This window comes from Ornithorhynchus anatinus, chromosome X3, assembly GCF_004115215.2.
Source record: "Ornithorhynchus anatinus isolate Pmale09 chromosome X3, mOrnAna1.pri.v4, whole genome shotgun sequence".
Classification (NCBI taxonomy): domain Eukaryota; kingdom Metazoa; phylum Chordata; class Mammalia; order Monotremata; family Ornithorhynchidae; genus Ornithorhynchus; species Ornithorhynchus anatinus.
Genome location: NC_041751.1, coordinates 2,151,085 through 2,174,249, shown reverse-complemented (window position 1 = coordinate 2,174,249; position 23,165 = coordinate 2,151,085). Strand labels below are relative to the sequence as shown.

Sequence of the window (23,165 nt, the reverse complement as noted above, 5' to 3'; positions counted from 1 at the left end):
ACAAATGCCATCATCATCATCATCATCATCATCATCATCATTATCATCGTCATTATTAATTATTAAGGGATCAATAAATACGGTGGAATGAATGCACAGTAGTAGTACAGCGCTCCGCACGGAGTAAAGGCTCACTAAATACGATTGAATGATTGCATGAATGGGGGGGAAGGGGAAACCGAGTCCCGGCAGATGGGCTCCTCTCCAGCGGCCGGTCCTTGGGCTGACGTTGTGCCAGGCGCTTTGGCCGGGCGGGGCCGGGGTTGGACGGGGGGCCGGACAGAGGGCCGGGCAGGGGGGCCGGAGAGTGGGTCGGGCAGAGGGCCGGGCAAGGGGGGTCGGGCAGAGGGGCCGGGCAGAGGGGCCGGGCAGAGGGGCCGGGCAGGGGGGCCGGAGAGTGGGTCGGGCAGAGGGCCGGGCAAGGGGGGTCGGGCAGAGGGGCCGGGCAGAGGGGCCGGGCAGAGGGGCCGGGCAGGGGGGCCGGAGAGTGGGTCGGGCAGAGGGCCGGGCAAGGGGGGTCGGGCAGGGGGGCCGGGCAGGGGGCCGGAGAGTGGGTCGGGCAGAGGGCCGGGCAAGGGGGTCGGGCAGGGGGCCGGACAGGGGGGCCGGGCAGGGGGGCCGGACAGGGGGTTGGACGGAGGGCCGGGCAGGGGGTTGGGCTAGAGAGCCGGGCAGGGGGCCGGATAGGCGGCCGGGCAGGGGGGCCGGAGAGTGGGTCGGGCAGAGGGCCGGGCAAGGGGGTCGGGCAGGGGGCCGGACAGGGGGGCCGGGCAGGGGCCGGGCAGGGGGGCCGGGCAGGGGGTTGGGCTAGAGAGCCGGGCGGGGGGGCCGGACAGGGGGTTGGACGGAGGGCCGGGCAGGGGGTTGGGCTAGAGAGCCGGGCAGGGGGCCGGATAGGCGGCCGGGCAGGGGGCCGGGCAGGGGGCCGGGCAGGGGCCGGATGGGTCCCGGGCAGGGGGCGGGGGCCGGGCAGGACCACCCCGATAAAAGGCGGGGTCCGAGGGCCGGCCGGTCCCCGTGGCCGGGCCCGCCGTCCGTCCCCGCGTCCGTCCGTCCGTCCGCCCGTCGGTCCTTCGGTCCGTCCCCGGGGAAGGGGGGGGGGTATGTCCCGGCCCGGCCCTCCGGCCCCGGCCCCGGCCCGCCGGCCGGCCTGACGGGTGGGCTCGGGGGCCGAGCGGAGCGCAGCGCGCAGAGTGCCGCGCCCCCGACCCACGGCCCCGTGGCGGCGATGGCCGGGACCCGGGGCCCCCCGGGCGGCGCCGCCGTGGGATCGGAAGGCGGGGGCGCCGAGGGGCAGGGCTTCCAGGTGGTCACCTTCAAGTGGCATCACGTCCAGGACCCCTACATCATCGCCCTCTGGATCCTGGTGGCCAGCCTGGCCAAGATCGGTGAGTCGGGGCCCTCCCGTCCTCCCAACCGTCCTCCCTCGTCCTCGTCCTCGTCCTCCTCGTCCTCCTCCTCCGCCCCGGGCCCGCCTCCCCCGCCAACCGCGGGGCGCAGGGCACGGGGGGCCCAGGACCCAGGGGGACAGGGGGATAGGGCACAGGGAGACAGGGGCACAGGGGGCCTAGGACACGGGGGACAGGGGACATAGGACATAGGACGCAGGGGACAGGGCGCAAGGCACAGGGGACGGGGGGCAGGGGACGGGGGGCACGGGACACAGGGGGACAGGGCACAGGGGGGCAGGGCACAGGAGGCCTAGGACACGGGGGACAGGGGACAGGGCACGGGGCTCAAGGCACAGGGGACGGGGTCCTAGGACACGGGGGACGGGGCACGGGACGCAAGGCACAGGGGACGGGAGCATAGGACACGGGGGACGGGGGACAGGGCACGGGGGGCAGGGCACGGGGCGTAAGGCACAGGGGACGGGGGGCAGGGGGTAGGGGACGGGGGGCACAGGGGGACAGGGCACAGGAGGCCTAGGACACGGGGGACAGGGGACGTAGGACACGGGGTCAGGGGACAGGGCACGGGGGGCAAGGCACAGGGGACGGGGGCATAGGACACGGGGGACGGGGGACAGGGCACGGGGGGCAAGGCACGGGGGACGGGGGGACAGGGGGACAGGCCACAGGGGACAGGGGGGCAGGGGGCAGGGGGGCAGGGTACAGAGCGCAAGGCACAGGGGACGGGGGCACAGGACACGGGGGACGGGGGACAGGGCAAGGGGGGCAGGGCACGGGGCGTAAGCCACGGGGGACGGGGGGCAGGGGACAGGGACGGCCTCCCCCCCCTCCATTATCCTTCTACCCGCCCCAGCGCTTAGCGCAGTGCCCGGCACCTAGTAAACGCTCAACGAACAGCGCTTAGGACAGTGGCCGGCGCTTAACAGGGCTTAGGACGGTAGCCGGCATCTAGTGAGCGCTCCACCGACTGCGCTCAGGACAGTGTCCGGCACCTAGTGAACGTCTAACAGCGCTTAGAACAGTGTCCGGCGCCTTGTAAGCCCTCAACGAACAGCGCTCGGGACGGTGTCCGGCACCTACTAAGCGTTTAACGGCGCTTAGGACGGTGTCCGGCACCTTCTAGACGCTTAAGGAACGGCGCTTAGGACAGTGCCCGGCACCTAGTAAGCGCTCAACAAACCGCCCTTAGAACAGTTCCCGGCATATAGTAAGCGCTTAACAGCGTTTAGAACAGTGCCCGGCACATAGTAAGCGCTTAACAAAAACTATTATTATTATTATTATTAGAAGGGGACAAGGAGGTCGCCACGCCGACCGCCCCCCGACGCGTCTCTGATCGCTTGCAGGGCGGGCATCCCGTCTGGTGGTCAATAATAATAATAATTAGGGTATTTGTTAGGCGCTTACTATGTGCCGGGCACTGTACTAAGCGCTGGGGTGGTTACGGGTAATCTTAAGCGATCTGCTTCTGCAGCCAGGCCCCGCTGGACAGGGGTCCGGCCACGGCGGACACTAGGGATGGACCTTTCTGAACGGCCAAGTGCGGCCTCCGGGGGGTCTTAACCCCTCTAATAATAATAATAATGATAATAATAATATTTGTTAAGCACTTACTGTGTGCCAAGCACTGGGGGAGATACGAGGTGATGAGGTTGTCCCACGTGGGGCTCACAGGCTTCATCTCCGTTTGACAGATGAGGGAACTGAGGCCCGGAGAAGTGAAGTGACTTGCCCAAAGTCACGTCGCTGGATTAGAACCCACGACATCCTAGTCCCCAGCCCGGGTTCTTTCCACTTAGCCGTGCTCCTTCTCTAATAACGATTAATAATAATGGTATTTGTTGAGCGCTTACTATGTGCCCAGCGCTGCTCTAAGCGCTGGGGGAGAGACGAGGTCATTAGTTGGCCCACCTGGGGCTCCCAGGCTTAATCTGTCCATTCGACAGATGAGGGAACTGAGGCACGGAGAAGCGAAGCGAGTTGCCCAAAGTCACACAGAGAAGCAGCGTGGCTTAGTGGAAAGGGCCCGGGCTTGGGAGTCCAAGGGCGTGGGTTCTAATCCCGGCTCTGCCACTTGTCTGCTGTGTGACTTGAGGCGAATCTCTTAAATTCTGTGCCTCACTTACCTCGTCTCCAAAATGGGGATTCAAAGCGTGAGCCCCACATGGGGCAACCCGATTACCGCGGATCTACCCCAGCGCCTAGAACGGAGGTTGGCACATAGTAAGCGCTTAACAGATACCGCCATTATGAAGTGGCAGAACCGGGATTAGAACCCACGACATCCGACTCCGCTCCTGCCGCCGACCTCCTTCCTGTCCCCCGTTCACGCCCGTTCCGCCGTCGACCCCCCGGCCCCCGTCCTCCCGCTGTCCCGGGAGGACAGCCCTCCCTCCTCACCTCCGCCAAACTCTCTTCCCCTCTTCCAAGCCCTACTGAGAGCCCACCTCCTCCAGGAAGCCTTCCCAGACTGAGCCCCCCTTTCCCTCTGCTCCCCCTCCCGTCTTCTCCCTTCCCCTCCCCCTCAGCACTTTGCTCATTTATATATATTATTACCCTGTTTTGTTCATTCCTTCTTTCAGTAGTATTTCTCGAGCGCTTCCTAAGTGCAGAGCACTGTACTAAGCGCTCGGAACGTCCAGTTCGATGAGGCGTCCATCCCCTTGATTCTATTTATCTCGCTGACTCGGTCTTGTTTTTGTTCTGTTCTCTTTTGCTCTGCCGCCCGTCTCCCCCGTTCAGACCGTGATGGTCAATCTGGTGGCCAGTTGTCCATTGCAAGCGCTCAGTCCAGTGCTCTGCACAGAGTCAGCGCTCAATAAATACTATTGAATGAATGGACGAGTCCCAAACCGGGGCTCTTTCCACTGAGCCACAACGTCTGTCATAAGGCCGCGCCTCCGTCCTCCGCCCCGGCCACCGACCCCACGGACCGAGCGGGCCCTGCTCCAGTCCCGCGGGGAGGCAAGGTGGACCAAGGAAGGCCGAGAGCATCTCTGACCTGAGGGTAACAATAATAATAACAATGATGGTATTTGTTAAGCGCTTACTACGCGCCGAGCACCGTTCTAAGCGCCGGGGGAGAGACAGGGTCGTCGGGTTGTCCCACGTGAGGCTCGCGGTCTTCATCCCCATTTGACAGATGAGGGAACTGAGGCCCAGAGAAGTGATGTGACTGGCCCACGGTCACACAGCTGAGAAGTGGCGGAGCCGGGATTCGAACCCATGACCGCTGACTCCCAAGCCCGGCCTCTTTCCACTGAGCCGCACTGTCTGGGGGAGAGAGAGAGGGGCTTGTGAAGGGGCTTGGGGTCCTCATCCCCCCCCCCTTCAAAGCCTTACTGAAAACCCACCTCCTCCAAGAGGCCTGCCCTGACCAAGCCCCGCTTTTCCTCCTCTCCCACTCCCTTCTGCATCACCCTGACTTGCTCCCTTTACTCTTCCCCCACCCCATCGCGCTTATGTATAGATCTGGCACTTTATTGATTTATTCATTCAATCGTATTTCTTGAGCGCCTACTATGCGCAGAGCACTGTACTAAGCGCTTGGAATGGACACTTCGGCAACAGAGACAATCCCTGCCCAACGGGCTCACAGTCTAAACGGTTGATACTGATGTCTATTTGTAATGATGTCTTCCCCCCTTCCCCCCCGTTGTGGGAAGGAATTGCCTCTCTTTATTGTGGTACTGTACCTTCCCAAACGCTTAGTACAGTGCTCTGCACACAATAAGCGCTCAATAAATACGATTAAACGATTTGTACTGATGTCTCCCCCCATTCCCCGTTGTGGGAAGGAATTGCCTCTCTTTATTGTTGTATTGTACTTTCCCAAACGCTTAGTACAGTGCTCTGCACACAATAAGCGCTCAATAAATACGATTAAACGGTTTATATTGATGTCTATTTGTATTGATGTCTCCCCTCCTTCCCCCCTTGTGGGAAGGAATTGCCTCTCTTTATTGCTGCATTGTACTTTCCCGAATGCTTAGTACAGTGCTCTGCACATAATAAGCGCTCAATAAATTCGATCAAATTGAATTGCATGAATGAAAAGGGGCTTGTTGCAGGGGTTTGGGATCACGATTTGCGCAGGGCTTTGGGTTAGGGGTTCTAGTGAGCTGCTTGGCCATGCTCTGCTCTTTCTCTTGAATTCAGCGCTTAGTACAGTGCCTGGCACCTAATAATCATAACGATGGTATTAATCGTAATGATGGTATTCGGTTAAGCGCTTACTGTGTGCCAGGCACTCTACTAAGCGCTGGGGTGGACACAAGCGAATCGAGTTGGACACAGTCCCTGTCCTACGTGGGGCTGGTGGTCTCAATCCCCATTTTACAGAAGAGGTCACTGAGGCACAGAGAAGTGACTTGCCCATGGTCACACAGCTGACAAGTGGAGGAGCCGGGATTAGAACCCATGTCCTTCTGACTCCCAGGCTCGCGGTCAATCCACTACACCATGAGTGCTTTATTATTATTATTATTACTATTATTATTAGGGCTCGATTTTTAGTAACCCTGGCAGAGCTCGGACAGCTGGTACCTCCAGTGCCTTAGACTGGGCGCTCCTGGTAGACAGGGCATGTGCCTACCCACTCTATTATAGGGTACTCTCCCAAGCGCTTAGTACAGTGCTCTGCACCCAGCAAGCGCTCAATACGAATCACTGCCAATGTCGGTGAAAGCCCCTGGCTCCGGCCCCTTGGCGTCCCGGAGAAGGGAATTTGGGCGCGGGGAGAAAATTATGCGGTCAAATGACCTTTCTTCTATTTCTCCTCCCCGCCCAACTCCCTTCCCACCCTCCCTAGTTCCGTTTTCTCAATTATACTTCATTCATTCATTCAATAGTATTTATGGAGCGCTTACTATGTGCAGAGCACTGTACTAAGCGCTTGGAATGGACAGATCGGTAACAGATAGAGACGGTCCCTGCCCTTTGACGGGCTTACGGTCTAATCGGGGGAGACAAGACAAAGGGGACGGACAAGAACAAAGACAAGAACTTCCCAAGCGCTTAGTAGAGTCCTCTGCACACAGTCAGCGCTCAATAAATACAAGATGAATTATACTTCCCAGGCGCTTTGTACAGTGCTGCGCACACAGTAAGCGCTCACTAAATACGACGGAACGAAGGAATGAAGGCATATTCCCCATCTGTCACTTTCTCCAGTGGCTTTTTCTCTTACGGTCTAATCGGGGGAGACAAGACAAAGGGGACGGACAAGAACAAAGACAAGAACTTCCCAAGCGCTTAGTACAGTCCTCTGCACACAGTCAGCGCTCAATAAATACAAGATGAATTATACTTCCCAGGCGCTTTGTACAGTGCTGCGCACACAGTAAGCGCTCACTAAATACGACGGAACGAAGGAATGAAGGCATATTCCCCATTTCTCACTTTCTCCAGTGGCTCTTTCTCTAGCTCCCACTGGTCCGTCCCTCCCGGACCTGCGGGCTCCCGCCCTCTGTGACCGTCCACTTGGCTCCTGCAGGGGCCGAGGACCAGGGCGGCCCTAGCGAGGGGTGGACCCAGCGAGGGGTGGACCCTTCTATCTCTCCACGGGCCACCTCGGTGAACTCCTCTTCCCGCAGAGAGGACTGTGGCCCTTGAATCTGGAAATGATTTCTGCAGGGCTCAAAGTGCTGGGCGGCGCCTCCGCTCCGCTGAAGGAACATCTTCCGATTCCTTAAGATAGAGGTCAGAGAGCTGCTGGACCCATTTTCTCCCTCCCTCCCCACCCCTCTCCTCCTTTCCCGCCCCCCTTCCCTTTCTTCCACTCCCTCCCCCTCTCGTCTTCTCCCCTCCCCTTACTGGAGCTAAGCTAGAAAATGATTTCCCTAAGGACTTTTGCCTTTTTCTTCTCCAGTCCAGACTTTCTCACCACCCCACAGTGCCCGGGATTTGGACTTGACCCTAGCGGAAAGAACTAGGTCTGAAAGTCGGGAAGCCCTGGTCCTTTTTTTTCCCCATTATTTTTGTTAAAACACTTACTACCCGTCCTGGGGCAGATGCAAGCTAATCAGGTTGGACACAGACCCTGTCCGACATGGGGCTCATAAAGCTTAGTTCGGTGCTCTGCACACAATAAGCGCTCAATAAATACCATCGAATTGAACCCCATGAATGAAAAGGGGCTTGTTGCGGGGGTTTGGGATCACGGGATCACGACTTGCGCAGGGGTTTGGGTCAGGAGTTTTTGCCTTCCGGCTTGCTCGGCCGCACTTCGCTCTTCCTCTTGGATTCAGCGCTTAGTACAGCGCCTGGCACCTAATAATCATAATGATGGTATTTGTTACTACTAAGTGCTGGGGTGGATACAAACAATATAGCAATAGTCTTAATCTCCATTTTACAGATGGGGTAACTGAGGCCGGAGAAGTAAAGTGACTTGGCCAGGGATCACGTTTCTGTCTATTGTTATATCGTACTCTCCCACGTGCTTAGTACAGTGCTCTGGACGCAGTAAGCGCTCCATAAATAGGATCGAATGAATGAAATGGCTTAGCCTCTCCGTCTCTGGATTCTGAGATACCTTGCTGACCAGAGGGGATGGTCCAGGTGGAAAGAAATGGATTCGAATAACAATTCTGCCTCCTGCCCGCCGTGGGATCTTGGACAAGTCACTTAACCTCCTTGCCCGGGTTTATTTGTCAAATGCCTCTTAGAGTTGGGAGCCTCTTATGGGTCTGACAGTTTGATTATCTCGTATCCAGCCAACACTTAGCACGGGGCTTAGCGCTTAGTCAAAACTTAGTAAAAAAGAGCATCGCTAAGGAGAGGATGTTTGTAGTCTCGGCTTCTACTTGCAGAGAAGTGAAAGGAAGCTTTTGGTGAGATGGGAGAGGATTTTTATAACCCAGGGAGCACGGGAGGTGATGCCTGTCCACTCGTTTTGTTTTGTTGCCTCTCTCCCCCTTCTAGACTGTGAGCCCGTTGTTGGGAAGGGATTGTCTCTATCTGTGGCCAAATTGTACTTTCCAAGCGCTTAGTACAGTGCTCTGCACACGGTAAGCGCTCAATAAATACGACTGAATGAATGGAGAAGCAGCGCGGTGTAGTGCGTAGAGGACGGGTCTGGGAGTCAGAAGGTCATGGGTTCTCCCAGCTCCCCCACTTGTCTGCTTTTGTGACCTCGGGTAAGTCATTTCACCTCCTCTGTGCCTCAGTTCCCTCATCTGTAAAATGGGGCTCATTCCATAGCATTTACTGAACACTTACTATGTGCAAAACACTGTACTAAGCACTTGGAGCGGGTTTGAGGCTGAGCTCCACATGGGACAGTCAGGAGGCCAACATGACTTGCCTGTAACCACCCCACTGCTTAGTACAGAGTCTGGCACATAGTAAGTGCCCAACGAATACCATAATTATTATTATTGTGGTATTTGTTAAGCCCTTATTAGGGCCGAGCACTGTTCTAAGCACTGGGTAGTTACAAGGTAATCAGGTTGTCCTGCGCAGAGGGGTCCCAGTCTCAGTCCCCATTTTACAGATGAGGTAACTGAAGCACAGAGAAGTTAAGTAACTTGCCCAAGGTCCCACAGGCAGAGCTGGGATTAGAACCCACGACCTCTGACTCCCAAGCCCATCCTCTTGTCACTAGGCCATGCTGCTTCACCTAATAATAATAATCACAATTATGATTATGATTATTTTTAGAGGTTTCCTGAGGTCTTCGTGCCACTGGACCTCTATTGACCCTATTGTCCCAGACCAGGGGGGGTGGTTGGGGGTCACCATCCTTTATTTTACCAATTACAGGATACCTGGCGGGGAGGGTCTTTCTGGAAGCCAGGCAGGTGCCCGACCGGGCACAGAAAAGATTTGGATTGGATGGAGGGTGGACCCTGAGAGGATTCAAATAAACCTGGAAGTAACATGAAATTATGTTGGGTGTGTTACTCGAGTTGCGTGCCTACTGTAATGACCTCATGGAACCGTTTGTGGAAATCCACAGCACCTAAAAGAGCTTAGCTGGGAGAGGCCCCTGACCTCCTCCGCCCCCAAATCACTCCAGAGCCAAAGCCATTCTCCATCAGGGTGTCTCCACAGCCGCGCGAGTTGAGGGAGAGGAAAGCTCCGTACCGAATCCGGATTCTACATCTCCAGCCCCAAATCCCTCAACCCCTCCTGTCTCCACACCTTCTCCGCCCAAACGGTGACCATCCTGGCCCAAGTTCTTGCCAACTCACAGTTCGATTATCGGGTCAACCTCCTCACTGATCTCCCTCTAGTAGTAGTAGCAGGTACTAAGTGCTTTTCGTGTGCAGAACGCTGAACTAAGCACCAAGGAGAGAGTACGCCTGCAGAAAATAAGACAGGGTATAGTCTCTGTCTCTCAAGTGACTTACGACCCAAGAGCCCTCTCTCCCCACTTCAGGCTATGTGATTTTAGGATGGCTTTGAAGGTGCAGCAGAGAGAGAATGTGGGAAAGGGGTCAGCGGCGAGAAAGATGAGATTGAGGTACAATGAGTAGGCTGGTGTTAATGTTAATAATAATAATGGTATTTGTTAAGCGCTTACTATGTACCAAGCTCTGTTCTAAGCGCAGGGGTAGATACGAGGTAAGCAGGTTGTCCCACGTGGGGCTCACAGGCTAAACCATTTTCCAGATGAGGGAACTGAGGCACAGAGAAGTTAAGTGACTTGCCCAAAGTCACACAGCTGATAAGTGGCGGAGCCAGGATTAGAATCCATGACCTCTGACTCCCAAGCCCGGGCTCTTTCCACTAAGCCACACTGCTTCTCTTAGAGTTAGAGGAGCAAAGTATGTGGGCTGGGTTGTAATAGGAGATTGATAGAAGATTGGAGGAAGCTGATTGAGTGCTTTAAAGCCAAAGGTAAGGAGTTCCTTTTGGATGCCAAGGCGGATGGGCAACCGCTGGAGGGTTTTCGAGGCGTGAGAAGACTCGGGCTGCACAGGGAGAATAATGATCAGAAAAAATCCAGGCAGCAGAGTGAAGAATGAACTGGAGAGGAGAGAGACAGGAGATGAGGAAGTCAGCGGGGAGGCTCGATGTCATAGTCAGGGCAGGATATAAGTGCTTGAATCAAGGTTGTAACAGTTGGATGGAGGCGAAAGGGTAAATCCTAGAGATTTTGCGGAGGTAGAACTGACAGGATTTGGTGACAGAATGAATATGTGGGTTGAATGAGGGATGTCATGAGGATAAAGCCAAAGTTTCGGGAAGGAGACAGGGAAGACGGTGATGCCATCTACAGCGATGGGAAAGTCAAGGGGAGGAAAGGATTTGGGTGGAAAAATGAGGGGACTATCACTCACAAATTCAATAATTTGTCGATTATTCTCTGGGTGAATAGAATCCCTGCCTAAATGAAATCTCTGCCTCATTTTTTAATCATCATCCTTACATTCTATCATCAGTATTGAGCATCCCTTACGCACAGCACTGCTCTAGGTGCTTGGATCAGAGGACTGCGATGAAGTATAGATAACCATTCCCGACTGCAGGGTGTTGACAATCAAGAGGGGAGACAGACACCTCGCATATGGGAGAAAGGAAAAAACACGCAGCTATTAACTAGAAGAAGCGAGAGTGAAAAAATAAGAGGAGACAATGCGCCAGTCAGGGTGGCGGGTGTTAATTGATGGGCACCTCCTGGAATGGGACAGTGGGAGTTTGAGGAGGAGGAGTCTTGAGGAGGGCACGTGTAATGGATCAGAAATAAGAAAGTGAAGCAAAGCACAGGCAGGAGGTTTATCTAGGGCGGGTATCTTGGGAAAAGAGAACAGAAAAGTTTATTCCTGGGAGGGAACTCAATGATCGTGGTTTTAAGCGCTTACTATGTGCCCAGCACTCGTCCTCCCTCCTACTTAGGCTGTGAGCTCCACGTGGGACAGGGGCGGTGTCCAACCTGATTAACTTGTATCTACCCCAGTGCTTAGAACCGTGCTCGGCACACAGTAAGTGCTTAACCAGTAGAATAACAATAATCATAGGAGGGAGATCAGCTATTGAATCCCCATTTTACAGATTAGTGAATCGAGGCCCGGAGAAGTTAAGTGACTTGCCCGAGGCCACGCAGACGGTAAGGGGGCGATCTGGGTCCTCTGACATGAAGGTCCAGGCTTTTTCCACTAGGCCACACTACTTCTCATCAGTGATGGTCTGAGGGGTTTTTTGAGGAAACCAAGGAAGAGTTGCTTTCAAAATGGGCTCGACTCTTGCTTTCACTGGTCCAAGCTGCTCCCCGCCCCTGAGTCCCTTTTCACCCCCACCCTCATCCTCCACCCCCAGTCTGCTACTCTACTTGCCCCCCGCCCCTGGCCCTCCTGCCTTTTGAGCCCCGGAGCACCCGGCCACGGTCTCCTTTCCCTATTTCTATGCCTGAACATAGAATACCTCCTCCTGAAACCCCAGCTCAGTTCAATCCGAGGAAAGCGTACCTCCCCTGCCACGAAGGCGAGGAAGAAGTTTCCAAACAACAAAGGCGTATTCTGCCATTTATTTAGATATACCTCCGGGAAAGCTGCCGGACCTTGAAACTCAGAGCCCGGACCCTGAAAAGATCACAAAAGGCTTTGGCTTTAAGGTGGCTCGGCACCTCGTGATTCTTATTTTAAATCGACGAGGCACGCCCTGCCGAAAAAGCTCTGATTGCATTTACTGACCATCCTTTTGCACAAAAGCTTTTATCCCGGTGATAAAAGAGAACTTTCCACTCCCGGGTTTAATAAACCCATCCCAAGGTGACTTGGGAGAAAGCCTGGTGTCTGCGGGTCGGCCGGCCCTGCCCCGCCGCCCGAAGGGGACCAAACTCCCGGGACCGACGAGAAACCGGTTCCCAAGTCAGTGACCTAGGACTTTGGGCCAGCTCCTGTCCACCCACGGTGCTCACTGACGGTCCCGGAGGCTGGCATCTTTACCAGGTTGGGGAAGGAAATGGGCGGGGTCTCGGGGAATCCAGGAGAAATGACATCTTCTTTGGAAACCGGGAAAGAGCCCTTGAGGTCAAGGGTCCAAGGTCCTCCAAGGTCCAACCCTAGATAGATCTGGATATGAGCACTCAATCACCTCATTTAACATCTGCCCTTTTCCTCCATCCAAACTGCTACCATGTTAATCCAAGCACTTATCCTCTCCCGACTTGATTACTCTATCAGCCTCCTTGCTGACCTCCCTGCCTCCTGGTTCTCCCCACTCCAGGCCATCCTTCGCTCTGCTGCTCAGATGGTTTTTCTCCAAAACCGTGCCGTCCATGTTTCCCCAGTCCTCCAGTTGTCGCCCGCCCACCTTCGCATCAAACAGAAACGCCTCAGCAACGGCATTAAAGCATTGGATGGCCTTGCCCCCTCCTACCTGGCTCCGCTCTTCTCTTACAACAACCCAGCCCACACCCGTTGTTCCTCTAATGCCCACCTACTTACCGTACCTTGATCTCCTCTATCTTGCCACCGTCCTCTTGCCCACGTCCTGCCTGGTCAGTGGGGCCTTTTCATCCCGATCCAGAAACTCGAAGTTCTCTTCAGCCCCTCGGGCGGACACCTCTGACCTTATCCGAGCCCCGGTGGGAGGGAGGTCGGGGGTACCGATGGCTTCCCCTGTCACAGGGAAATCACCGGGGACAGGAGGAGCCCATCATCCCATGGAGATGGCACCCCTAAACTTACCCCTCTTCTCCTGACGTTGCCCCGGGCCAGTTGCCGGTTCAAAGGATCGAAGTCCCAGGCTCTCTGGGGGCTGGATGGATACAGTCAGTCAGTTATTTATTTATTTTATTTATTGAGCGCTTACTGTGTACAGAGCACTGTACTAAGCACTTGGGAGAGTCCAATATAGCCATATAACAGACACATTCCCTGGCCCCAGTCAACTTACAGTCTAGAGGGGGAGGCCGACATGTGGGTAGGGAATGTGGGCCTGTTTATTGGCTTCTCGTAGTCTCCCAAGCGCTTAGTACAGTGGTTTGCACAGACTAAGTGTTCAGTAGATGCAGTTGAATGAATGAATATAAATTACAGATGTGCATAAGTGCTGTGGGGCTGGGAGAGGGGATGAATAAAGGGAGCAAGTCAGCAAAAGGGAGTGGGAGAAGAGGAAAGGAGGATTTAGAACACAAGCTTCCATCTGAGCTGAGGGAGGCTTTCCTTGGGACTTGGAGGATATACCAATTCTTTCGGGATTATGTCACTTGATATTTGGGCTGTTGGCTTTGCTCGGTTCTCAGGTAATATTTCTGTGGTTTCTCTCCTCAGTGCTTCCTTAAGGAGTGCAAACCTCCTCAATTGGGATTGCTGATTACTTGCACGGTGGCAGGGTCAATCAATCGTATTTATTGAGCCCTTACAGTGTGCTTGGAAGAGCACGATACCATAGAGTTGGTAGACATGTTCTCTGCCCACAACCAGCTTCTCTGATTTCCAGAGTCGAGGTTTGGGCAGGGTCCTCTCAAGCCGAGATAAGAGTGGGCGAAAGGGGTGTAGAAAGAGAAGCAGTGAGGCTTTTCGGAAAGAACACGGGCCTGGATGTGAGGTGACTTGGGTTCTAATTTGGGCTCTACCTCTTGCTGGCTGCATGGGAAAGTCACTTATCTTCTGGGCCTCAGTTTCCTCATCTGCAAGATAGGGATAAAATACCTGTTCTCAGTTTCCTCATCTACGAGATAGCGATAAAATGCCTACCTATTTTCTGTCCTAATAGCTAGGGACTGTGTCTGATTTGATTGCGTTCTATTTCAGCATTTGGTACATATTAAGTGCTTAAGAAATTATTATTATTGTTAATAAAATGACCACCTTGAGGCCATGTGGTTTTTGATGAGTTCAGACCTTCCAGGAGGACTTTCTGGAAGATCTGAACTGGTGAGTCAGTATCCTAAATGGGGATCACTCCTAGAGGGCCTGGCTCCGGGGAAATAGTAGGGACAGAAAACCTGGTCTGTGCGGTAGGGGAGGGCTGCTCGTGGAGAGTTCTTTCATCCCCCTTCCTCCTTTTTTATGGTATTTTTTGTTTAGCACTGACCATGGGCCGGGCGCTGTGTTAAATGCTGACCATGTGCCGGGCCCTGGGTTAAGCCCTGAATTTATGCCGGGCACTGTGCTAAGCGCTGAGGTCGATACAAGCTAATACAAGGTTAGACACTTCATGCCCCACATGGGGCTCACAGTCTTAATCCCCATTGTACAGATGAGGTAACAGGCCCAGAGAAGTGAAGCGACCTGCTCAAGCTCACACAGCAGACATGTGGCAGGGCTGGGATTAGAATCAATCATTCATTCAATTGTATTTATTGAGCACTTACTGTGTGCAGAGAGAATGCAATATAACGATAAACAGACACATTCTCTGCCCACAACGAGCTTACAGTCTAGAGGGGGAGATAGATATGAATACAAATCAATAAATTCCAGATATGGACATAAGTGCTGTGGGGCTGGGAGGGGGGAATAAATAAAAGGAGCAAGTCAGGGGATGCAGAAGAGTGTGGGAAAAGAGGAAAGGAGAGCTTAGTAAGGGAAAGTGCCTCCCTGATCCTTTTTTGATTCCCAGATCTGTGCTCTAACCGCTAGGCCTTGGCTGCACCAATATATTGCCAAGATGCTGGGAGCTTGTTGCTGTTTTGAAACTGCTTTCTGATTTCTCAATCTTCTCGAAGCCTCCAGAAGTTTTGCCTAGTGGATAGAGGACGGGCCTAGGAGTCAGAAGGACTCGGGTTCCAATTTCAGCTCTGCCACTTGCCTGCTGTGAGACCTCGGGCAAGTCGCATCTCTGGGCCTCTCATCTGTACAGTGGGGATTAAGACTGTAATGCCCATGTGGGACAGGGACTATGTCAAACCTGATTAGGTTGTCTCTAGAACGACGGCAGATGGAGGTGGGGCGCTCTGGGAGAGTTGTATCCCTGGAGTTGCTATGGGTCAGAGATGACTCCACAGCGTCCCGAGTGCTCTGCACAAAGTAAGCGCTCAATAAATAGGATGGAATGAGTGAATGAACCCAGGAGAGACCTGACATTTCCTCACGTTTGACTGAGCCCTTCCAGCCCGTCAAATCCCAGGTGGACTTCGCCACCCCATTGTGTAGGGTTCCGGGACTCCTCAGCCGCCGCCATAACTACATACACTTCGTATGGGACCCAATGTATAACTGCCGTCAGTTAAAGTTAAACCTTGCCTCAAGAGCGAGGGAGGGGGACCAAGGTCCTCTCTGCTTTTTAATGTACAACAAGCTGCATCCAATCAAATTCACAAGGCCTCCCTCTGGGGCAAGGGGCATATATAATTGGAGTCCCGGGTCGAGCCGAACCCCTGACCGGGGTCAGGCCTTCAGAGGCAGATGGGTTGTTTCCTGGTTTTTTAGTGGTATTTTTCAAGCGCTTACTAGGTGCCAGGCACTGTACTAAGCGCTGGGGTGGATACAAGCAAATCGGGTTGGACGCAGTCCCTGTCCCGCATAGGGCTCACAGTCTTGATCCCCATTTTACAGATGAGGTCGCTGAGGCACAGAGAAGTGAAGTGTCTTACCCAAGGCCACACAGCAGACAAGTGGGAGAGCTGGGATTAGAACCCATGATCTTTTGACTCCCAGGCCTGTGCTTTCATTGTTATACTGTACTCTCCCAAGAGCTTAGTACAGTGTTCTGCAAATAGTAAGCACTCAAAAAGAGTTGAGTGAGCGAGTGAGTGAGTGAGTGAATGAATGAATGAGGCCTCGCCCCCGCCCCCATCCCGCAATCTAGCTCGCTGTGGGGTTCACAATGGAGCTCACGATCTAGCTCATTCCCATTTTACAGATGAGGAAACTGAAGGCCAGAGTCCATGGTCACACAGAAGGCCAGGGGCAGAGCAAGGACTAGAACCCCGGCTTCCTGACACCCAGTCCTGAAAGCTCCGCTGTCTCTCACTCTTGAATTGTTGGGCAAGTTAGCAAATCTCCCTTCTCTCTGGGAAAATTCGCCCCAGTGTCATGGGGAATTGGGAAGGAGAATTTGACCTAGAGCATCAGGGCACCGGCTGCCCGATCCTGCCCGGTCTGGAGGGACTGGAATTAGGCGTCGGTCCAAAGGTCCCCCAACCAGCCCGGCTCCTGAGGACTCTTACCTCTTGGACCAAATGTGCTCCTGAGCTCCTTTCTGTTTCATCTGGAACTGATCAGGAGAAACATCGGGGCTTAGTGGCAAGAGCACGGGCTTGGGAGTCGGAGGTCATGGGTTTTAATCCCGGCCCTGCCAACTGTCAGCTGTGTGACTTCCCCTTTTTGCCTCATCTGTAAAATGGTGATTAAGACTTTGAGCCCCACGTGGGGCAATCTGATTGCCTTGTATCTACCCCAGCGCTTAGAATGGTGCTTGGCACATAATAAGTGCTTAACGAATACCATCATCATTATTATTATGAATTGAAAGTCCCTTCCACTTCAAAAACTCCAGGAAACTGGGGTGCTCGCAGTGCCCAGGATTCTCTGGGCCCGGCAGGTGGGAAGGCTGGGTGACTGGGGGAGCCTCCCCAGGTACCTTGAGTCCAGGAGAAGCAGGATGGTCTAGTGGGTAGAGCACTGACCTGGAAGTCAGGAGGACCTGGGTTCTGCTGTGTGACCTTGAGCAAGTCGCTTCGCTTCTCCGAGCCTCAGTTCCCTCATCTGTAAAACAGGGATTAAGACTGAGCCCTCTGCGGGACAGGGACTGTGTCCAACCTGATCTGCTTGTATTCCCCCTCACCGCTTAGTACAGTACCTGGCACAAAGTAAGCGCTTAACTAATATCACAGTTATTATTATCCTGTCTCTCCATCCTGAGCTGCCTCTCACCCCCTGAGGAAAAGTACAGAAAGTACAATTCACACCACAGGTCATCACACCACAGGCCACCCGGCAAATTCTCAAACCCCCTTCAGGGTAGTCCCGCCTGCACAAAGGGGTGGGGAGGGAGGACAGCGTATGCAACAGGTCACCTGGTACTGACCCCTGAAACCACTCTTAAGTTGTCAATAATAGTCATAATAATTATGGCATTTATTAAGCACTATTACGTGGCAGGCACTGTATGAAGCGCTGGGGTGTGTACAAGTATGGTGTTGGACACAGTCCCTGTCCCACATGGGGCTCAAAGTCTCACTAAGGGATGCTTCGCCTGAAGTAGTGTGACCTAGGGGGAAGAGCACGAGCCTGGAAAGACCTGAGTTCTAATCCTCACACCGCCACTCGTCTGCTCCGTGACCTAGGGAAAGCCGCGTCACTTCCTGCTTCGGATTCCTTACCTAGAAAATGAGGATTAAACGGGTGTTCTCCCTCCTACTTCGGCTGCGTGACCTCAAGTCGCTTTACTTCCCGCTTTGGATTCCTTACCTAGAAAATGAGGATTAAATGTATGTTCTCCCTCCTATTTAGATGGTGAGTCCCTGAGGGATATCATCTGACCTAATTATCTTTTATCTACCCCAGCACTCAATACAGTCCTTATAGCTATAGTATATCATACAATAATCATATTATTATAAGTTATCATTGGTGTCGATATAGTTATGTCAATTATTATAATATTGTATTAGAATGATTTCAATTCTCACCTACTAGCTCCGTCTCTTCCACTCTCCCTTCCCCCACTTTAAAATAGACGAGGTCAGACCCAGTGGGCAAGATGGAGGGGAGAGAGCCTTGCCGGGTGCGGGACATGGTCCGCTCAGAAAATATCACTCTGGTCTTGGGAGATTCCTGATCCTCTTAAGGGGATTCTTGGTCACCACTAGCCCCCGGGTCCCCAACAAGGAAGGACTCAAGATTGTAAAATACTGAAGTCAAACCCAGAACTAAGCCAGTGACTATGTGCCAGATGTAGAACTGATTTTCTGCCTATCTGGGATACAGTACTCTCCCAATCGCTGGCTTTCGGCTACCGCAATCTTCTCCCCAGGACGGCGGAGGTTATTTATGGTATTAGTAAAAGTGCATATGAGCCAGGCACTGTACTAGGCGCTGGGGTAGATATGAGCTAATAAGCTCACAGTCCTAATCCCCTTTTTACAGATGAGGTCACTGAGGCCCAGAGAAGTTGAGTGGCCCAAAATCACATAATAGACGAGTGGCAGAGCCAGATTGGAACCCAGATCCTTCTGACTCCCAGGCCCGTGCTCTTTGCGCTAAGCCACGCTGCTTCCGAGAAACGTAGTCATCCCCGTGGCACTGCACTCTAAGCAGGCAGAGATCTCAGCAGCCTGAAGCGTCTTTCTTGGGCCACGCTGGCATGGTTTCATGAGCGGGTAAAACATGCCCTGCTAAAACATCCCCTCCCCTGAGCCGACACGGATCAAGGTGAATTCGTGTTGGGTGGAAAGCCCGAAGCGGTTCAGGGACCAAAGGGAAAATGTTCCCGCCACCTCCCTTCCAGGTTCCTTGTTTCCTAACAGCCCCCCATCCCGAGGGTGGCCTCCATGGCATTCCTCAGCAGCCAGGCACTGGCCCCCGTGGCGGAGACCAGGAGTATTTTCTAAGGTATTCATTAAGCACTTACTATGCGATGACGGTGATGGTATTTGTTAAGCACTTACTATGTCAAGCACTAGTCTAAGCGCTAAGCTAATCAAGATGGACACAGTCCAACTGCCACATGGGGCTCAGTCTTCCCCATTTGACAGATAAGGTAATGAGGCCCAGAGAAGTGAAGTGATTTGCCCGAGGTCACAGAGCAGACAAGGGGCAGAGCTGGGACTAGACCCAGGTCATGCTCTACCCACTAGTCCCCGTCCGCTTCTCATTCTTGGCCATGAGGGGAAAACCCCCCTGAGCCATTTCCTCCCCTCCTCACCAAACATGGTAAGAGCCCTTCAGACCAGACTGCTCCAGTTTCTGAGATGGTTGGGCACACTAATTATTTTCAGTGCCTCTTATATTTCGTGAGACCCTAAAGACCCCAATAATCTCTTGCCCTTGTCTATTTTTTTGATGGCCCATGACTTATTGTATAGCACTTTGCCCGCTTGCAGCAAAGCATGAATATCAAAAATCCTGGACTCTCTAGCACCATCACGATAGGTTGCAAAGTCTGATCTTCAGGGAAAATTATTACATTTCTAGCTGATTTGCTAGACAACTGCAGGCAACTGGAAGCCAACAGCCGTGGTTTCAGATACGGTTTACCCAATCACCACCGTCTTGCTGTCTGGAAGATTTCTTCTGGGAAAAACGCCGGGTCGGGTAACAATTTCAGCCCACTTCCTCCACGAGGATGGAATCTGCCAATTAATTGTTCATGTCATTAGAAAATGTCAACTAAGATCCTGGGGCAATTCTCTCCTGCACCTAGTACAGAGTACAGTGCTCTGCACAGAGTAATCACTCAATATTCTCTCCTGCACCTAGTACAGAGTACAGTGCTCTGCACAGAGTAATCACTCAATAAAGACCACTGGTTGGAGATTTTCTTCCGGCTAAGTACTCTACTGTTGTTCCCACTATTGTTATTGCACATAATCACTGACCAAAAGAACCAGAATGCCAAGTGGATGCGTTTTTCAATTCCCAAAGATTCCCTAGACTGTAAACTCATCGTGAGCAGGGAACACGCCTGCTAATTCGGTCGTATTGTACTCTCCCAAATGCTCAGTACAGTGCTCTGCACATAGTAAGTGCTCAATAAATATGATTGGTCCCATGTGTTCTAATTGCAGTTTAGAGTTTGAAAAGGAAAACCTCCCAAAGCAACTCTCCCCCTCAGCTTCTAATAATAATAATAATAATGATGATGGTATTTAGGCGCTACTATCCCTCAAAGGCTGTTCTAAGCGCTGGGGTAGATACAAGCTAATCAGGTTGGACCGAATCCCCTGTCCCCCATGGGGTTCACGGTCTTAATCCCATTGTACAGCTGGTAGCTGAGGCCCAGAGAAGTTAAAGGACTTGGCCAAGGTCACACAGCGGACAAGGGGCAGAGTCCGGATTTTCTAGTAAATGAAGGTGGCCTGGTGTTACCTGGCTTTCCCTGGTCCCCTGATCCCTCCTTCTCTCTCGCATCCTCCCTCTCTCACATCCTCCGTCCTAGGACCAAGTTCAGCCACTCTGCTGTACAGTAGCTGGAATAACAATCCAGCCAGGAAGAATCCACTTGATGACATTCCTTGAGCTGAAAGTGAGCAGTACTTCATTCATTGAGTCGTATTTTTTAAGCACTCACTGCGCGCAAAGCATTGTACTAAGCGCTTTGGAGAGTACAATACAAAACCAAACACACATTCCTGCCCACAAGGAACTCAGTCTAGAGGACGAGGTCACGGATTAGACCCTCCTTATTGCTTAGCTGGGAATGTCCAACACTCAGTGGGCATCTGTTCTCCTCAAAGAGACCTTCCCTAATTAAGCCCTCCTTCTCCCACTCCTCCCTTCTGTGTCACCCTGACTTATTCCCTTTATTCATCCCCCCTCCCAGACCCATGGCACTTAACTAAATATCTGTAATTTATTTATATTAATGTCCCTCTCTAGATTATAAGATCATTGTGTGCAGGGAATGTGTCCGCTGTTATCTTGTACTCTCCCAAGCTCTTAGCACAGTGCTCTACGCAAGTGCTCAATAAATACACTGACTGAATGAATAAATGAATCGGGCTCACTCATGGGGCCAATTTTTTCAAAGAATGGCCAACCGGGAGTTGTGGCTGACAGCTCAGCCCATTGCTAGCCAGTTGTGTTCAGGTTGCTTTTCACTTTTTTTTTTTACTTGGGACCAGACTGTAAACTTGGATGCTATAGTCTCTCTAGTACTTCTCACTCATTAGTGATAATTGGTTTTATTGACTGGAGAGATTTGATTGCAAAGCTCCCTTGGGATTTAAGATTTGACTTTTTCTAATGGTATTTGTTAAGGACTTAATATGTGCCAGGCACTGTACTAAGCACTGGAGTAGATATGAGCTAATCCACAACCACATGACATTTTGCAGATGAAGTGACTGAGGCACAGCGGGCTTAAAGTGACTGGCCCAAGGTCACACCGGGGACATGTGGAAGAGCTGGATTGGAACTCAGGTCCTTCTTACTCCTAGGTCCATGCTCTACCTACTAGGCCGGGCTGCTTCTCTAAGAGCCGTTTGACTTCAGATGGATCTTAGCCCTGGTTGTGCAATATAATTTAGGCAAGCTTTAGCACTGAACCCATAAGCTTTTCTTTTGGTGCACAATTCAGATTGTCCAGAGCAGGCTGGTGATTTTTGAAAGGATAGAAAAGTAACCTCAGCTAGAAACTAGTGTGAACTAGACAGAAATCAACACCCCCTCTTTCTCAGCGTTACGGCTTTTCTTCTCAATAGTGGCCATTAAACTGAATCTTGGCCAGACGCTTCCTGTTACGAACTTTGAAAAACTAATTTTCTCATGCCCTAGATGTAGATGTACCATACAGTTCTGCTCCAACAGCGGCTGGATAATCTGAACCTGAAGCAGAATGGACCTCTCTGAGATGTTAAAGTAGCTGGGATTCATCTCTGCAGTGGGACTTTTTCCTGTGTCTCTTACTTGGATTCAATTCAGGGCTCTGCACACGGTATGCGCTCGAAAAATCCATCAAAGAGTGGCATTTCAGGTCTCGTTTTAGGTCTCCTGCTGGCTGGAGAAGGGGTTCTCGGAAATATTATTCGCTCTGGTGTGGGGTGTACAGAAAGTGAAGAGGGAGACCGGGACAATTATCCCGGTAATTCAGGCCCACAATCATTACCCGCTTCAGCGTTTCAGGCCACGGTTTACTTCCCTTGAACCGTTGAGGTGATGGCCTCCGTTCTCCTTGGCGAGGGTAGGCCTGCCTGGTCTCTCACCGTTTAAAAATGGAGTTTTAACTTTCAGCGGCCAAATGCGTTAAAGTAAAACCAAAGATTTACTGGACTAATTCCATTTACGGGAATTCAGCTAAATCTGCCAATTAGCGCGAAGGATCATCTGAAGCCAAATGAGTTTCTTTGCATAGCTTCGCCAGGGCAGAGCTTAAATGGTTCTGAATGGCATCTTAATTAGTGATGGAATATTCTGATATTCTTTATGGAGTCCTCAGGCAACCATTTTAGCAAAAACTGCTGCCCGGCCTTTGCAATTACTGCCCGGTACTACATTCGGTTATTACTGACCTTTAACATCAGTTAGCGAAGTTTGTAATTAGAGCTAAATGCTTTGTTATCCTGTAGTTACTATACTGCAGCTGGACTACTTTGTGTTTAATTAGCTGTAACTCTTTCTTTCAGGACTCTTGTGTACAATAAGTTACTGCAAGGCTTTCTGGTTGTTACTTATTATCATGTCTAGATTTCCAGCTCCTCTGTTTGACTTTCAGGTTTCCTTAAACTCCGGGACTCAGCAAAACTACCTCAAGAGAAAAAGACTTTTCAGTCATTTTTCGTTGAAAATGATGAGTATTTTCAAGATCCTCACTGTGTTAAGCATTGGGGTAGACATCAGATAATTAGGTCGGACGTAGTCTCCGTCCCACAAGGCCTTACGGTCTTAGGGGGAGGTAAAGCAGGTATTCAATCCCCATTTTACAGATAAGGTAACTGAGGCCATGAGGAGTTAAGTGACTTGCCCAGAGTCACCCAGATGACAAGTAGCAGAGCAGAATTAGAACCCAGGTCTACGCTCTTTCCACTAGTTCATGCTCCTCTGTCTCCCGCAGTTCCCCCTAATACCTTTTCCCCATGGTCAGTTCCACTGCCTTTTCTCTGCCTAGGGAGAGCCTGTGAAACCAGAGAGTCTTGTGCTTGGCCTAGGTTTTCATGAAGAAAAGAGCCACCACCTTTCCTCACCCCATGAATCATGT

At 52.3% G+C, this 23,165-nt stretch overlaps 1 protein-coding gene across 4 annotated transcripts in view; it reads left to right on the top strand.

The window, feature by feature from the left end:
* Positions 1–1,079: 1,079 nt before the first annotated feature.
* The window catches only part of SLC9A3 (solute carrier family 9 member A3), a 63,162-nt gene continuing 41,076 nt past the window's right edge, over positions 1,080–23,165 (top strand). For all 4 annotated transcript variants that reach the window (XM_029053841.1, XM_029053842.1, XM_029053844.1 and 1 more), the window contains exon 1: positions 1,080–1,388. In XM_029053841.1, the coding sequence (XP_028909674.1) occupies positions 1,229–1,388 (160 nt within the window). In that variant the 5' untranslated portion in view covers positions 1,080–1,228. The remainder of the gene's footprint in view (positions 1,389–23,165) is intronic.